General features: G+C 43.7%; 1 protein-coding gene across 1 annotated transcript in view; it reads left to right on the forward strand.

Moving 5' to 3' along the window:
• Positions 1 to 18,787, forward strand: part of LOC138745860 (uncharacterized) — a 71,659-nt gene that overhangs the window by 27,314 nt on the left and 25,558 nt on the right. The window contains exons 13-19 of the mRNA XM_069903282.1: positions 617 to 713; positions 2,876 to 2,997; positions 7,336 to 7,411; positions 11,615 to 11,658; positions 11,871 to 12,012; positions 13,692 to 13,770; positions 18,164 to 18,239. Of these exons, the coding sequence (XP_069759383.1) occupies positions 617 to 713; positions 2,876 to 2,997; positions 7,336 to 7,411; positions 11,615 to 11,658; positions 11,871 to 12,012; positions 13,692 to 13,770; positions 18,164 to 18,239 (636 nt within the window). The remainder of the gene's footprint in view (positions 1 to 616; positions 714 to 2,875; positions 2,998 to 7,335; positions 7,412 to 11,614; positions 11,659 to 11,870; positions 12,013 to 13,691; positions 13,771 to 18,163; positions 18,240 to 18,787) is intronic.

Genomic DNA, 18,787 nt, shown 5'->3' on the forward strand with positions numbered 1-18,787 from the left:
GGTAAACAATATATTTGCAAGACAAGTATTCGTATATACAAATAAATAAATATTGTTTTGTGAATATGAGAGTCTCGGGTGGTCAGTGAGAGCAGTTCCTTGGGTCGTTCAGTGTTCTCGCTGCCCGTGGGAAGAAGCTGTTCCTCATCCTGGTGGTGCTGGCTCTGATCCTCCTGGATTTCTTCCCTGACAGGAGCAGCAGAAAGATGCTGTGTGCGGGGTGGAAGGGGTCCTCAGTGATTTTGTGTGCCCTCTTCAGACAATGATCCCAGTAGATCATGTTGATTGGGGGGGGGTGGTGGGGGAGGAGACTTCAGTGATCCTCTCTGCCACCCTTATGGTCCTGTGAACTGACCTCCGATCCATTTCTCTGGAGCAACTGTAATACACCATGTCGCAGCTCTCAATATAGAAGGTTGACATGATGGTGACTGGTAGCCTTTCCCACTTCAGTCTCCTCAGGAAGTGCAGTGTTTGTTGCACCTTCCTGACAAGTGAGGAGATGTTGAGTGTCCACGATAGGTCACTCGTGGTCTCCATCCTCTCTACTGCCGAGTTGTTGATGTGTAGTGGAGGGTGATCTCACATTGTGTCATTTTTAATATGTGCATTTTAGATCAGTCCTTTGGATATGGATTCCTCAAAGATTTTCTGCGGCAACTCCAAGACAAACGGAATGCATTCTGATGACGAAGAGCGAGATATTTTTGCCGGTAAGGCTTCAGGGACCCAGCAACTCCACAACACTCGATTTTATATTTTTTCCTTACCAGGCTAGCCAATTCAAAGGGTGTCAGGAAGTATCCCTGGCAATGTTTTGTTTGAGGAATTGCATGGATGACTGTGGATGGCGTGAATTTTGCATTGGAGGACAAGCCACGTATGTTTGAAGTTGAGGAAGGACCACATTCTCTTCAATTACCATCTGCAAATCTTAAGTGACAGTTAGTGTGGCATTTAGCGCAACACTATAACAGCGCCAGTGCCCTGGGTTTGAAAGACAAGTTCTTAAATTTGCTAGAAAAACGGGAAATCCCAAGAAACTAAGCTGGTCACATCATATCTGTGGAGAGGGAAACGGAGCGAATGTTACAGGTCAATATTTTTCACCAGAACTGAAAATGTTTTTTCTTAAATTACACTGTTCCAGTTGGAGAGAGTCAGGGTGAACAAAGGGAATATCTGATGGGTGGAGACCAAGACTATCCAAGTAATACAGATATTATGTGTACAATTGAAGAGGGGGGAGGATGGTGATCAATATGCAGGAGAATAATGAGAAGGAGACTAATGAGAGCTGTAGAAAAATGATAGAAATGTCAACCCACTGTTGCTATAAATGGTCAGCAAAATAATTACCATTTGTGGAGAGAGAAACTAAAGTTACTTTACAGGTGGGTGACTTCAAGAACCGACCAGTCGTGAAGCAAACAGGAAATGCTAGTTGCGTGAATACATCAAATTCAGTGGAGACCTGACAATTAAAAGAATTTAAGAACGTGTTTTCGGACTGTGACCAAGAAATTTTGTGTTGAAATTTGCAGGATTACTTTGCAATTCTCCTTGCCTAAAAAAAATAGGAGAACGAAAATCTGTTTGTACTTTCAGAGCTTTTGTCGAGAAGGCTCCAAATACCCATGCAGGTTCCTGGAGAGGGAACACTGTGGGTTTCTGAGTAAACAACGTGTTGAGTTCCAGAACATTCCGCGACTCGCACCAGAGGTTGACTTTGAGCAGCTTATCCACTAGAGTCATTGTCTGTAAATGATTCTGAATCTTGGTTTGAGCTATGCTATATTGCAGGGGTGGACAAACTTGTTTAATGTAAGAGCCACATACGATAAACTTCAGATGTTTGAGAGCTGCAATACATGAAAAAATATTACATCCACGTTTTTACTACGTATTTTCAAGCCACACCTACTAGCACAACCATTGTGAGCCACGGTGCGTACAATTCCCGTCTCAGCCAACGTACTTCATATGCCTTTGTATGGGATGACTCGTGTAGAGGAAGACCCCAGAATTTCCACCTAAAATGTAGGTACGCTTTGAACAAGATGACCCCCGCCCCCCCCCCCCCAAAGAAATCTGGCATTTAGCGCTGACCAGTGGATGCTGTTAAAAGCAAATCACTATATTTTAATAACAAATGATCACTTAAAGGTTTACATTTTATTTGGATATATTAAAATAAACCACTGTCAGCTCCTGTAACAGGACGGTGAAAGCCTGGACAGAGCCGACAGCAGTCGGGCCGGGTGGATGGACACCACAGCTGAGTCTTCACAAATAACTAATGGGACATGCGCGAGATTGCATCATAGCCGGCGGGAAGATGGCAGCAGTGTTCCGACTTCTTCATCAAGGCAAGAATTTTCGACCCAGCAAATTGAATGACCCAATCTTCAGGTGAAATTTTTAAGTTTCGAGGATGGACCTAATACAATGGCGTATATAGTATTTCTACAAGCCACACATTACATGTCAAAGACCCATGTGTGGCTCGTGAACTGTGGTTTGGCCACCCCAGCTATATTGGATCAGAATGATCTAGCCCAAGGATAGGCAACCTTTTAATTTTTAATTTAGGCATGCAGCATGGTACAGGCCATTATGGCCCATAAGGACATACCGAGGGTGTAGCTTAATTGGGTGGCAGGGGCTCGTGGGCTGAAATAGTCTGTTACTGTGCTGTAGGTCTAAACTAAAAATTAAAAGGTTGACCACCCCTGAATTTTAGCCTATAGCAGAGTGAATTCAATATCTTGGATGTTATGCTGTCATCCTTCAATTTGTCGAAGGTATTGTTTTCCTCTCACTGTGGTTAGACTTGCTGAGTGCAGTAAGTTGGATTAAATGTATCTTGTTGCAGAAGCCTCTGTGGAGTTGTCTCTGGATAGCCCTCCAAGTGACCAGAATCAGAATATGCCATCCACTACAGTAAAGTTCCCACCCAGCACAGCTCTACAATCCAAGAGCAAAGCCAGTCAAGAGGTAAGGACCCAGTTTAAAGTGCTGAAGTTTAATGAACACAAGTCCTAGAGAAGTCAACTCAAGTTTATGGTCATCTAATTGTACAAGTGCAACCGGATGAATCGGCGTTCTCCGGTCCTCGATGAAAAATACACAGACACACAACCAGACATAAAGCATACAGACAAACAATCCGTATGCAGGACGTATTCCATATATATAAATAAATGAACATTGTGACATGAATATGAGAGTTTCGGAGGGTCAGTGTGAGCAGTTCCTTGGGTCGTTCAGTATTCTCACTGCCTGTGGGAAGAAGCTGTTCCTCAGCCTGGTGGAGCTGGCTCTGATCCTCCTGCATCTCTTTTCCAGTGGGAGCAGCTGAAAGATGCCGTATGCAGAGTGGAAGGGGTCCTCAATAATTTTGTTTGCCTTCGTCAGATAAAGATCCCGGTTGATCACATTGATGGGAAGGGAGGGCAACCCCAGTGATCCTCTCAGCCACTTTTATGGTCCTGTGGATTGACCTCTGATCCATTTCTCTGCAGCAACCGTACCCCACTGTGATGCGGCCGGCCAGGATGCTCTTGATGGAGCTCCTACAGAAGATTGTCATAACAGTGGCAGGTAGCGTTGCCCTCTTCAGTCTTCTTGGGAAGTGCAGTTGTTGTTGCTCCTTCCTGACAAATGAGGAGATGAGAGTCCACGATAGGTCATTGGTTAAGTGAACTCCAAGGAATTCTCCACCACAGAGTTGTTGGTGTGTAGTGGAGGGCAGTCGCTCCTGGTTCTCCTGAAGTCCACGATCGTCTAGTCCGTGCTGAGACTCAGGTTGTTACACTCATACCATATCACGAGATTTCCCACCTCTTCTCTGTCGGGCGACTCATCGCTGTTACTGATGAGTAAATACGACTTCATTTGCATTTCCGTTCTCTTTACTCTGCCACTCAATTGTATGAGGTTTTTATTTTGTTCAGTGTGCGAGTACTTCTGTCTCATGAGGAAAGACTGTGCAAGGCTTGCATTGTAAATCTTCTGCAGGTTTCTGAATGTACTTGGTGACCAGAGTTGCCCAGAGAGAATGTTCTGAATAGAGAGTGGCAGGACTCCCAATTATTAAACCATTTTCTGTGGGAGTATTGAAAATCCTCTTCCCCCTCCATTCATAGAGCTGTTTGCTGCTGTGTCCTCCTTCCTTTATCTACCTATTACCTCCTTCCTGTGGGACTGTGCTCCTCCCCCTCCCCCTCTCCCCACCGTTTTGTTAAGGCCTACATTTTCCCTACCTCGATGAAGGTCTCAAGCCTGGTATATTGGTTATGTATCTTTGCTATATAAAATATCCTGTTTGACCCGCGGAGGGAGCTTCTCCAGCATTGTGTTTTTATTTCAACCACGGTGTCTGCGAACTTTTTTGTGTTTTACTTCTTGAAATCATTAATTTTGGTGTGAGCTGGATATGTGATCGAGAAGGCAGTTTGTCACTGTTCACTTTCATGGCCGATAGGCACGACAATGTAGGCTGTTCAGTTAGCAGGGCAGCTTCTAATGGGTTTGATGGTTAACTAGCTTCTGTGCTCACTTCTCTCAGTTGCCTGAGGAAGAAGGTTAAATAGAGCGGGTAATTGGATATATTTGATTCTTGTAAGGGCTGCACATTATCTAAGGGCATTATAGATTCTATGCATCAGACACCATTGATGTACTTCCTTTCAAGTAATCACCCACAGAGGGGTGGCCGAGATAGGATTCCTTGCTTTTAATCCCTACACTTGACTGTAATTGGAAAATTAGCATTTGTGGAATAGTTTGACGTCAGTGATATAGCTTTGTTCTATCTTGGAGCTATGGGCAATGCCAACATCAATCCGAATCAGTAACTTGTCTCACAGATTCTAATTTCAATGAAAAAGATGGACCGGAACCTCTTTATGATCATGGGAGATTGGTTTCAGAGTTCTGCATCTTGCACTGTTCCTGGGTCATCTGCTTGGGCCTGTAGATGGTGCTCAGCTCCCTTGTTAATTCCTTATTGCAATTAGCACACCACCAGAAGAGCTCCCTGTGGAGATGGATCCCCTTCCTGAGAGCTGGAGCCCAGAGTGAGCTTTGCTTGTGATCTTTGGACAAGTTGTGTATTATCTCTTTTCCCCTTTCTGCACCGCCAGAATATGTAGGAAATGAGAAGGGAGGATGATTTTGTGCTTGAATTATTGGCACCTCACCCACCCAATAGTCTACAGGAATTAGAGGAACAAATGTGTAGGGAGAGTGTAGACATCTCATTTACTGGAACCTGCATGGAACAGAATTTATCCAATGTGTTCAGGAATCTGTAGATTGCCCCACTAGACCTTACCACGGGGAATGAGGCAGAGCAAGCGACTACAGTCTCAGTGGGGGAGGCACCATAGCACTGGCAACAAAGAATTTTCTTCCTCAGCACTTGTATTTTATGGATTTAGGCTGATCATGAAAATCACTTTAAAATTTTCCGGACACATACAGGTTTTTGTAGATATAATTTATTTTTGTGATTTCCTGTCATATTTTAAATCTACTGGTATGTTGTTCACAAAGCAAACTGTTTTGGTCACTCCAGGGATGCTTGGGCATGCACTCAGTACAGGTGCTAAGCAAATGTTGTATTGGGCCTGGACAGGCGTGGTCAGGATAGATGCAGGCAGGCTGTAAAAACAGCTTGTATGTACAGATGCTGTGCATTACACTGATATAGATTGAACACCTGTTGAGGCACATGTTCTTCAGGTAATAGCATAATGAGTGTAGTTAACAATAGCATTTATTGTCTTCAGGAAGATTCAGTACAGCAGAAATCTTTCATCAATGTCGCAACAGCTGTGATAAATTCTTACATTTGTGACGAGTATATGCTTAAGGTTGAAAGACACAGCATGACTGCATTCACTAAGAAAACCTACAAGCTCTAATTCGATTGTAAAATTGGGCTCCTCACATATATTGGCAACATGTGCAGTCAACCTGAGATCTTGGCTTGGAGGTACTCAGAAGTCAATCCCATTTGCAGTCGATAAAAATTAATTTAATGTTTCTCCAACTTCCTTACATGATGCAGCAGATCTGAAATTGTCTTTGTGTTCAGCTTGAAGTTGTCTATCATAATCCTCCATTTTCTTTCAGGAAAAAAACCTTTTGGGGGGGGAAAAAATGTTGTCCAGTATAATTATGAGTTTAAATTAGTTGTGGGGAAAGGTAGGACTGGTAAGCAGTTAAAGTCCTAAATTGGGGCGAAGCTAACTTTGATGGAATTGGACATAAACTTGCACAGGTTGATTAGAAGAGGATGTTTGCAAGTAAAGGGTTGTCTGGAAAGTGGGAGGCTAAAGTGTGTGTGTTCAGGGACAGCAGATTCCTGTTGGAGTGAAGGGCAAGCTGGCAGGATTAGGGATACTAAGGCTCTGGTCAGGAAAAGGAAGGCCATACGTTGGTGATGCACGATCAATAACATCAACCCTGAAGGCTTTAATTAGCAAGAGATGGGCAGCATCCAGGCTCGAACCGGGGGCAGGCCTGTGGCATGACTGCCTTTATAGGGAAGAAAGGGGAGGAGTCATGAGCCAGCCAGTGAGAGCAGGGTCAACCAGGAAAGGTTATGCAATTTACATTTGACCACTATGTGCAATAGTGGCTTCAGCACAGTTGGGTACAGATGGGTGGGATCAAGTGAGGTTATAGGAGTTAATTTAAGAGAGGGCAAAGATGGTATTTTTGCTCAGATCAACTCCTCAAATTCCCATCTTCTCTCAATGAATGCCATGTCCTTTTTGAAAGGAGGAACCAAGTTATTGTATCCCTCCCCCAGAGTGAAGCTAGCAATGTCCTACTGAGTCCGTGGTACATCAGTGGAGATAGTAGAGTTTGCTCAGATAACTTAGAAATATTCCATTTCACTTCAAGACGAAGGAGTTTCCTGATGTATTGAGCAATTACCACGAATTACAAATAATCTTTACCTCCGTGCATTTTGAGTACCTACAGTTTGAGAAATACATTATTAGTCTGAGGTACTTTTGTGTGTCCTGAAGTCATGAATTAGAAAGGAAGTACACAATCTTAGTGCTAAATTTTCAGATTTTCTGTAAAGCACATAAGATATTTAGAAACACAATTAGGCCATTCGGCCCATTGAGCAGATCCATTCTCCCACTCAGCCCCATTTCCCTGCCTTCTCCCCATGCCCTAACACTGATTACTTTCTATTAATTTGTAGAAATAGTTTGTTACATGAGTTTAAAAAGGGAGTATAAAAGTGTTTCATCCCAAGTGACTCAATTTGTACATTGTTTGATGCACGGTTTCATTCCTTTTGACCAGCTTGTTGAAGAAGCAGAAGAGGAAGACAAGGATCAGTTTGACTTGACTGTTACAGTCACCGAGCCGGAGAAAGTGGGTGAGTTTGATGTTCCAGTCGACGTTGATGGTTTTGTATGTAGTGGCAGAGTTTTACCCCTCGTTACCGTTCTGTTTGGAAACATTGGGAATGTATTTCCGTTTGGTTTGCGATTTGTGCGCCAAGAGGGCTTGTGAGTTGGCCATTAGTCATTAAAGAAAGCAATACCTGCCTTTTTTTCTTTCCCTAAATTTGCTGTCTCAAATCTTGATAGCATGTGACTTGTACTGAGGGCTTCGAGTTGTGCAGGCGAAGGAACATCTGACGTGCAGAGTCACAATTCTGTTGTGAAAGGGGTGAATTATTTTAGTCCGGCAGGGTTTGGGACGTAGGGTGGTTCCTGAGAGTTGGGGAGAATATAGGAAGTTATTGTTGTAGTCCTGGCCCCACCGTGCATGATAACGTGCAGCTTTACAGAGGATTGTGAAAGTAGAGTCATCGCTAAACATCCCTGCAGGTGTAAGGAGGAAGTGGGTTTGGAATAGAGGAACACTAGTTTGAACTACATATTGTTGAGTTTTATCCAGATTTGGAGAAGTGACCAATAGAGGGATGTTTGTTGTGTTCGAGGTATTGAAAAATTGATCGTGCCTATTTCTGTGTCGTCAGCAAATTAGCAGGTCCTACCTGTGGCACCGTCATCCAGGTCATTTACATTTTAAAACGTTTAGGCCCCATCCAGGAACCCCATGATACAACACTTGTTGCAGTTAACAGATAGAAAATAGAACCTGCTTATGATCACTATATCCTATAACCCTTCGGGCCTTCTAGTCTGTGCCAAACTCTTTTTTTCTGATCCTACACCCAGTCCATTGCCCTCCATACCCCTCCCATCTATATACCTAACCAAATTCTTCTTAAATGTTAAATTTGAGCCCACATTCATCACCTCAGCTGGCAGCTCATTCCACACTCCCACCACTCTGTGTGTGAAGAAATTCCTCCAAATGTTCCTATAAACTTTTCCCCTTTCACCCTTAACCCATGACCTCTGGTTTGTTGGCAATTTTAGGCTCCCGTCTATCTTTCTCTTTATTATAAGGTAATTGATAATCCGATAATTAAACATTGTTTGAGAATATGGGCACAATTTAGAAGGTTTTTTGGATTTCGGAATTGCTTTCTTTGCTAGTCCCATTATATCTAATCACTTTTTTTAAACTTTCTTTGCAAGACACAGTTTTTAATGATTGAAATAGATTGGGTATTAAATGTTTCAAAGACTTTTTTTATTCATAACAGTTTTGCTTCTTTTGAGCAATTGGTGGCAAAATTTAATTTACCAAATACACCTTTTTTTTTAGATATTTACAGATTAGACATTTTATTCAATCTCAGATTCCCGATTTTCTGCAAATTCCTGAGGCAAATATTCTTGATTTACTTTTGGATTTTGAACTTTTTCATAAAGGTTTAATATCTCATAATAATTTGTTTGATTTAAGAACAACCTCCTTAATTAGGATCAAGAGAGAATGGGAACAGGATTTGGATCTTTCATTCTCTGGTGAGGTCTGGGATTCTATTTGTAATTTGATTAATTTGACCTCCCTTAGTGCATGACATTATTTATTTTAACTTAAAGTGGTTCATAGAGTACAAATGTCTAAAGTTAAATAATTTTGTTTTTATTCTGATATAAACCCTCGATGTGACAAATATAAAATTGCTGAGGCTTCTTTGATCCTCTTGTTTTGGACTTCCCCTAGTTTAGAAAGATATTTTTCACACACTAGATTAAATTGGAACTTTGTCCTTGAATTGCTCTGTTTGGATTATATGATGATGTTTTCCTGACTTCATCTCAAAACTGAATTTTATCTTTTACATGATTGATAGGCAGATGTGCATTATTGATCAAATGGAAGGATAATACTCCACCTACCCACACACAATGGTTCAATTATATAAAATTCTGTTAAAGTTTAGAAAAAAATTAGATATGCCATTGAAGATTCAAATACTAATTTCCTTTCATGGAACCTAAAGATGGATCTAAACTTCAATGCCTTGTTGTCATCACTTGATATCCTTGGGTTTTCACCAAATGAGTTTTTTTTTTCTTATTTCTTCTTCTGAAATTGTATCTTAAAATATAACTGTATGGTTTAATTTTGTATAATTGTAAATTTCAACCAACATTTTTTAAAATAAAGAACATTGCAGCAACACCTGTGTAGTCACCCCTTTTAGGAGTGTGGAGATCATCAGGCTTGGGGAACTGTTCAGCTTTAGTCCTCCAACACAGGAATAGGTCCATGCTGACCATTGAGTACTGAGGTATACCAGTCCATTCCCTTTTATTGTTGGCGATCTGTGTTCATCTAGATCACGGTGGCCAAACCATGGCTTCTGGGCCGACTGCAGCCTGTTGCCCATTTGTAAGTGGCCCAGGGTGAATTTTAAAAATAAAATAGAATATGGTCCATTAGAACATAGTCTCTAACAATAAATTGCACTGTATGGACATTGTACTTCTTAGTTTCAACACTAGATGTCACTGCCATTTTGACCAACTACTTGACACTTGACCAGTGGTTTTCAAACTTTCTCTTTTTACTCCCATACCACCTTAAATAATCTCTATGCCATTGGTGCTCTGTGATTAGTGAGGGATTGCTTAAGGTGGTATGTGAGTGGGAAGGGAAGGTTGGGAACCACTGCTCCAGCCCCAATTGTTACTGAAATATCTTGCTTGAGAAAAATTGTCATTGGCCTATTTCCTTTGGAGTTGTGAAACCGTGCACATAATGAGTCAATGAGGTGCAATTAAAACAGTGGTTTTCAAACGTTTTCTTTCCACCCACATCCTACCTTGCGTATCCCTTAGTGAGCACCTATGGCATAGGAATTACTTGAAGTGGAACGTGAGTAGAAAGAAAACGATTGAAAACCACTGCAGTAGACCAACTATTGCAATGTTACACATCAATGAAAACGTTTACTTCAGTTTTTAAAAAAAAAAAGCATTCACCTCATTAAAGCTGATTAAAGCTGGTGGAACCGAAAAGACGGAACATTTCAAAGAAGTGCTGAAAGTTTCAGACACGGTGGGAAAATGAGAAATCGAGGCGAAGTGTGTTTATTTATTTTCAAGGAATCTGTTACCATTAGCATCCTATCTAAATATTTACACATTGAACTCTATTCCCTGAGAGTTGTGGAGGAATGTTGGGGGAGGCCTTGTCTCTTCCTTGATCTTTTCCCCTGTTTTAATTTTACACCCAGCTTTTTATTTTGCATGACTTTTTGAATGAGAGTTTTAAGAAGTTTTATTGTATTCATTTAAATTAAATTTAAAAGCAGCAGATATGGTGACTGTAATATGTGAGCACATCAAGGGATTTATTTAATCTGGAGTTCTTTAATTTGATGTAAGCCTCCTTTTCTTTATCCAGAGCCTCAAAAACTCTCTTCATCTACCAGGGTTCCTTAAACTGACCAACCGTATCCTTCACCCTAACAGGAGCCATGCAGGGCGCTGCCTGAACATTCTTCTTTCCATCTGTCCCCTTGCGAACAGGTTCAAACATATTAGCCATTCATTTCTCCTGAGTGAGCAGCCTTTATCGCCGTGTGTATGGACTGTGGCTCGAATGAGCTGCTAGTTTGACAATGGTGTCATGGTGCTGAAAATAAATGTAGAGTCCCTGTAGGTCTGCCGAGACTGACCAAAACTATCTGTTGTCACTGCTCTGACCGAAACTAGAATGCTGCTCCTCAGGTGTTAATCATGTACTGTCGATACTTATTTTTGGCCCCAGCCACCTGCCCACTGGAGCTCTTGACATCCTGACCATGGGCTCTAACCCAGACCCCAGCCATTCACCCACTGGAGCTCCTGACACCCTGACCATGGGCTCTCACCCAGGCCCCAGCCACCTGCCCAGTGGAGGTCCTGACACCTTGACCACAGGCTCTCACCCAGTCCCCAGCTGCCTGCCCAGTGGATCTTCTGACACCCTAACCGTGGCTCTGGCTGCCCTCCCACTGGAACTCCTGACACCCTGACCCCCCATCCATCCAAGCTCTCAACACCTTGAATGATGCAGGTACTTACCACGGTCAAAAGTAGATTGCGTGTAATAGTCGACCCCCTGAGTTTGATGTTAAAAATTGGTCCACAGAATTTGACTGTTACATGCGTATATACAGTAATTCTTCAGCAGTGTACTTGATTTTTCTTATTTCCCTTTCTAGGTGATGGTATGGCTGCATACGTGGCATATAAAGTGTCCACATTGGTATGTATCAGTGCATTTGTATCTGTTACAATAGGACGTGACTCTAGTATAAACGATTTGGTGTGATTGCTACTTGATTCATTGGAACAAAACTCCTGTGTTCAGTTGTTGCTTTGCTGTGTAAAATACCAGACTTTTTGATTCTTTTTACCGTGTAGCTTTATTGTGCAAATCCGTTGTCTAAAATATGTATGCATTTTTTTGCTCTGCAGACCAGCTTAACAATATTCAAGAGGAAAGAGTTCAGTGTAAAGCGAAGATTTAGTGATTTTCTAGGATTGTACGACAGACTTTCAGAAAAACATTCTCAAAATGGCTTCATTGTGCCTCCCCCTCCAGAGAAAAGCTTAATAGGTACATCAGTTGGACATTAGTCTATTTTACTTGTCATTTTTCCTATGTCTGTTGTAATACACACTTTTCCGATGGTTGACATGAAATGTTTTATTTAGTGAGGGTGGGTCCTAAAGTGAATTATTTCAAGTTTCACTTTAGGTCCAGCTGGTCTGTTTCCTTTCGTACCTGTTGTCCACGACTTTAGGTGGTATATCGTTCCATATATTCTGAGGCCTGGGGAGTTTAGTTAAGAGTGTGCTGTTGGTATCTTCACCTACACAGAGGCAAACGATGCACATACAGGATTGAAAAGATGGCTTGATGTTTGTCGCTGGAGTTGTTAAGGTTCTCGGAATCTGTTTCATTTTATGAGTGATTTTGAGCACCAGAGAAATCTATCCTGCACTTGTAAAGGATCGTATGGAGTTATTACCTCTCATTATGGCAGAGAGAGTAGATTGGCTGATTTGTGGTTCCAGCAGTTGTGTGTAGTTTGTATTTTCCCTCGTGACTGTATAGGTTTGCCCTGGGTACTTCTGTTTCCTCTTCTCACATCTCCATTTCTTGAGAGTTGGAGGGTTTATTGGCCACAAAGTTGCATCTAGTACAGATGGGTGGTAGAATCTGGGATGTGGGGAGAATAGGTCATGGTGGGAAATTACAATCTGCTGGGGTACTCTGGGTTGAGCAGCATCTGTGGGAGAAAAGGCATGGTCAACGCTTCGGGCTTCAATCCTTCATCAAGACGATGACAGTTTTTCTTCCACTGATACTGCTTGACTTTCTCCAGCGGATTATTTTTCTGGCTCCAGATTTCAATTTCGGTGTCTGTGGGGTAAGTTATTAGTCATGATGCTTTGAGTTGGTATAGACTTGGTGCTGTGAAGGAATGTGGAATTATGTTAATGCCAAATTGGAAATCTAGAAATGATGGTGTCGACCAGCTTGGTTTACACTCCCTTTCCCTTATCGAGCAGCCACACAAAGCACTAGTATCAGAAGGAGTAAGACGTGAAAGTCTGCAGACACTGTGGTTGAAGTAAAAATGCAATTCTGGAGAAACTCAGCAGGTCAAAGAATACAGCAAAGATAAAGGTACAGAACCAACGTTTTGGGACCGAGCCTTTCGAGGTATGAGCAAAATGTTGGCAGGTGCCTGAACAAAATGGTGGGCGTGAGGGGCAGGGGGAGGAGCACGGTCCCGCAGGGAGGAGATAATAGATGGATAAGGGAGGGAGGGCACAGCAGCAAACCGGGGGAGAGGGGTAGCTCTGTTAATTCCATCCCTTTCCCTCTGTCCTTCCTCCAGCTCTCCACCCCCTTCCCTCTCCATTCACAGAGCCATCCCCCCTCCTCCTGTTTGCTGCTATGTCCTTCCTCCCTTCTCCACCTATTACCTCCTGCCTGTGGGTCCGTGCTCCTCCCCCTGGCCCTCTCCCCCATCCCTCCCTCCCACCATTTTGTTTGGATGCCTGCCCACATTTCTTTTTATACCTTGATGAAGGACTCAAGCCCGAAATGTTGGTTCTGTATCTTTATCTTTGGTGTCTAACGTTCACTGTGCGACCTGCTGAGTTTCTCCAGTATCGTGTTTTCACTTGTATTGGAAGGTAGTCGCCAGCCACAAGCTTATCTCTAGACTCTGGGTTTCCCCATTACCTTATGCAAATTGCTAATCCAGATTTCTCTTTGGTAAGGTATGACCAAAGTGAAAGTTGGGAAGGAAGATTCCTCCTCGGCTGAGTTCCTAGAGCGGAGGCGAGCTGCATTAGAAAGGTGAGTACTGAAAGGAAATGGTGGAAACCAAGGAAGGTGCAACATGACGTTCAAGAGCTGTGTGTTCAAACACTGGATTTTTAAGGTTGTGAGAACAATCAATGGTGAGCAGATGGAGGTGCAAGAAGCTTGGTTATGTTCGTCCTTTGGTTTGGGTAAGGCTATGGTTGTTGGAAAGGATGTGTTTGGAGTTGAGGCAAGATTAGAGTATTTTGAATGAGTTGGTTCCCTGAAAGTAAGTGGAGATCAGCAAGGGTGGGAGAGAAAACATGGTGCAGGGTATGTGACAGGCCACGACGGTGGGGAATTGTGCAGGATGTGTGACAGGCCACAGTGAGTGGGAGCTTGTACAGATATGTGACAGGCCACGGCGAGTGGGGGATTGTGCAGGGTGTGTGACAGGCCATGGTGTGTGGGGGATTGTGCAGAGAGGGATTGTCAAAGTGAAAGTTGTATTCAAATCTGGATGGGATTGGAGGCTGGTACAAGAGGGAATCTTGCTCCAGTGCCAGAATTAGACTGTTTAATGGGCCTTTGGGCTCTTCCTTGGATTTAGCTCAGCAGAATGACATGAACCTGCTGATGGGCATGTTACTCCCTAAAATCTGATCAGAATCATATGGGGAGGGTGAAATGGTTTTGTGTAGGTGTCCAGATGATGTCTCTACAGTGGCTGTGATGTAGTCTTGTTACTCTGGTGTCCCAGAGGCAGAAGATGGCCAGAGGTGTCAGATTTTTAGATTTACTGTCAAGAGTACAGACGCAACATCACATACAGCCTGAGATTCTTTTTTTCTGCCAGCCAGGCAGAATGACCACTTAGTGGTGGTGCAAAAAAAGCTGCACACAATGTACACATGTAAACAAACTGTGCAATACAGAGAGAAAAAAAAATAAATGAAGTGCACAAGAGTCCTTAAATGAGTCCCTGACTTGATTTGTCATTGAGGAATCTGATGGTGGAGGGGTACTGGCTGTTCCTGAACCTGGTGGCGCGAGTCTTGTGACACCAATACCTCTTTCCAGATGGCTGCAGCGAGAACAGAGCGTGGGCTGGGTGGTGTGGATCCTTGATAATTGCTGCTGCTCTCCGACGGCAGCGTTCCCTGTAGATATTCTTCATGGTGGGGAGGATTTTCCTGGTGATGTCCTGGGCTGTTTCCACTAACTTTTGCAGGGCTTTACGCTCAGGGGTATTGGTGTCCCCATACAAGGCGTGGCCAGTCCCTTACCCTCTGTCCCCTCCCCTTTCAGCTCCTTTCTCCTGGCTCTCACCTGTATTCTCCTTTCACCTGCTGGCCTGTGAACCCCCCATTGCCCCCCCCCCCATTCCACCATGCCATTTTAATCCCGTCTCTGCCTGAATTTTGGCATATCTCAGGCCCGAAGCTTTGACTGCCCTTTACCTTCCATGGATGCTTTGTGATCTGTGGAGTTTCTCCAGCACTTTTGTGTACTGCCTCAACCCCAGCATCTGCAGATTTCTTGTTCAGTTATTGATTGGCTCTTGTCAGTGTCCGCTTTTAGTCACCTGCCGCGTCAGCCTTGGCCTTTTGGGGAGAGGGTGGGAGTACTTGCGGAGTTGACCCACCAGATTGTGTGGTTCACAGGGAAATGCTCAAAGGAGAAGTAGGGGTCCTGTTATGTCACTGGGCTGACAAGGGATCTGGCTTCGTACTGAAATTTGTCAAATCTGGTGATGTGCTCTGCAGTTTTGAAAGCGTTCCATTCTCACATTTCACATTTTAGCTCCCTTTTACAGCACTTGCTGAACAAAAATGCAGTTTGTGGTGTGTTCAAACGTTGATGGTCACTTTTGTTCCCCTGTCTCCTGCTGGTTTCATGGTTGAAGGTGCCAGTGCTCTGTGTGTAGTTGGAGATGTGGCATGGTCACAAGAAGAATGCAAGCTCTCTGGAATGGAGATTATTATGTCTCTGCACTATGGTCTTATCCAAACTAAGCAAACTTCTCCACACTGATAGTGGACACCCAGCTGTTCCTGCTATCTTGTTCCTTGAAGGATTTGTCATTGAAAACAAACCCTTTATCTGTGTTGTGCCAGTCTGTCTGTGATTCTGAGACCAAGGACATATTCTTAAATCTGAAATGACATTGTCACATATTCGATGGAACTCTTCAGATCCTGTTATTCTTTACAAAGTGCCTTGGTCAGCATCTTGGATTTCCCTTCAGGAAAATCATCCTTACTTCTACATTGTACCTTGGAGGTCAAATGTAATGGGAAAATGTTCAGTTAATAGTCAGACTCAGCGCATTAATGTGCAGAGGGATCTGGGGTAGAGGCCCATAACTTTTTGAAAGTGGCCACGCAAAGGTGGTGAATATAAACAGTAAAAACACAACGCTGGAGAAATTCAGCAGGTCAAACAGTGTCCTTTATATAGCAAATATAGAAATACATAACCAACGTTTTGGGCTAGAGCCGTTCATCAAAGAATCAAGGCACTATATGATGTGCTTGGCTACATTGGGCAAGGCATTGAGTACAAAGGTAAGCTTTATAAAACTGGAATTATAGGGGGGGAGTGGAACCTTTGGAAAGGGTCCTGAGGATGTTTACTGGAATGTTGCCTGATTTCAAGGGTATGAGTTGCAAGAAAAGGTTGGACAATCCTGCGTTGTTTCCTTTGGAGTGTGGGAGACCCAATTTTAAAAATTAGAGCTGTTGGCAGGGCGACCAGTCAAAACTTTTTCCCCCGGAAAAAAGTGTCACACGAGAGGGCACATTTAACATGGGGTTGGGGGTGGGAGGGGAGGGGATGAGTTTAAACACACAGAGAATTTTTTTTAACTTGCAAGTTCCTGGAATGTGCTGTTGGGCAGTGGTGGAAGCGGATACAATACTAGCGTCAAGCGGCTTCTGTACGGGCATGTGTAGGGAATGGAAGGACGTGGATTGTGCAAGCAGGCAGGCTTTACTTAGCTCAATGTGCATCAATCATAGATGTGGGCCAAAGGGCTTGTTGGGGACTGTTCTGTGAAGAGAATGAGAGGGGAAAGTGTGGTTTAATCTTTTTATTAATAAAGTGCACAGGTGCTATAATAACATCAGCAGTTGAGGAGACTGATGCTGGACGGGCAATGTACGAAGCTTTCGATGGTGCCAAGATGCTGATCTGTCCTGCTCTTCCTGCCACCTTGCACTGGGTGGCACCTGATCCACAAGGTACAGAGTGGGAAGCTGCTCAGACATGCAGCAGTGAGCAGGGCTTCGACAGCCTGCTGTGTGACTAACGTGGCATGGATTTATCCGAAGCCTGCTCTTAACTGCTTTACACTACCAAATCTCCAATCAATTGGAGTGCTGTGGATTGTGGCCACCCCAGCAGTGTGCCCATCACTGGTGTTACAGAACGTGACGGCCTGTTACTTATCTGTTGGAAAATAAAACATGAAAGTTGGCACACGTCGTGATTGAAGTAAAAACGCGTCGCTGGAGAAGCTCAGCGGGTGAAACAGTGCATTTTATACAGCAAAGATAAAGGTACAGAGCCAGCGCTTCAGGCTTGGGCCCTTCATCAAGGTGTCAGCAAAATGTAGCCAGGTATCCGAACAAAATGGTGAGGGGTGGGGGAGGAGCACGGTCCCACAGGCAGGAGGTAATAGGCGGATGAGGGAGGGAGGGCACAGCAGCAAACAGGGGGAGAGGGGATGGCTCTGTGAATTCCCTCCCTTCCCTATCTCTTTGTTTTCTTCCCTCCAGCTCTCCACCCTCTTCCCCCTTCATTCACAGTCCCATTCCCCCTCCCCCTGTTTGCTGGTGTCCCCTCCCTCCCTTATCCACCCATTACCTCCTGTCTGTAGGACTGTGCTCCTCCTCCCCCCCCCCACTATTACTGTTCAGGCGTCTGCCTACATTTTGCTCATACCTTATTGAAGGGCTCCAACCCAAAATGTAGGTTCTATAGCTTTATCTTTGCTATATAAAGGACTGTGTGTCCTGAGTTTCTCCAGCATTGTATTTTTGGTACATTTCTACTGCCTGTTTGTCACCTTACCAGAGTTGATGATCTCTGCAGTCTGCAGACATGGCAGCAAAACACCTGGGAGAATGGAAACTTCTGCCAGATTAGCTCGGCAGGTGTGGCAGCATCCATGGACGGAACGGGACAGTTGTCGTTTTCAGTCAGGACCCTGCTTGTCTCAACCCGAAATATTCAGTCCCCAATATGGACGCTGTCTGACCTGCAGATTTCCTCCAGCAGATTTTGCTCCACATTCCTGCAGTCTCGTGCATCTCCCATCAGTAACATCAAAATTAAACATGCACTTTATTCTGTAAACCTCGGTGTACTGAAGTTTGCACAGACGCAGAATCAAATTAGTGTAATTAACAAACAAATCCCCCATCTCACTCTGTGATCATTCCAGATATCTACAGAGGATCATCAAACACCCCACGCTGTTGCAGGATCCTGATGTGAGAGAATTCTTGGAAAAAGATGAGGTAATTACAAGGGAAGCTCGAGTGAAGTGTGGGGTGGGAAGATGGGTGGGTTTTATTTCCAGATGTTAGCATTTAGAGCTTGAAAAGATGAGCTGACAACAACATACACTTTGGCATTTTTTCCCTGAATGATCATTTCAGGACCGGGTTATTAATTCTGTCATCAGACCCCTCTTTGATCCCCAAAATGCACATTCGATTCCATCCAGCTCAGTGGCATAAATAGTCAAAGCAGGGACCTGGCTTCCGTCCTGACCTCTGGTGATGTGTACATGGAGTTTATGTCCCTGTGACTGTTTCTTCTGGGTGTTTTTGAGTCTTCTTCCAAAGACACGGGCTTGTGGGTGAATTGGCCACTGTAAATTTTCCATTGAGGATGTTGGGAGATTCTTTTAAAAAATAGTTAAATGTAGTAGGAGACTAGTAGTGGACAGAGGTTCTCTGCCTGGAGGTTGGTGACTAGTGGAGTGCCGCAGGAATCTGTTCTGGGGCCCCTGCTCTTTGTGATGTTTATAAATGACCTGGAAGGATGGGTCAGAAAGTTTGCA

This window comes from Narcine bancroftii, chromosome 11 (assembly GCF_036971445.1).
Source record: "Narcine bancroftii isolate sNarBan1 chromosome 11, sNarBan1.hap1, whole genome shotgun sequence".
NCBI classification, from domain to species: domain Eukaryota; kingdom Metazoa; phylum Chordata; class Chondrichthyes; order Torpediniformes; family Narcinidae; genus Narcine; species Narcine bancroftii.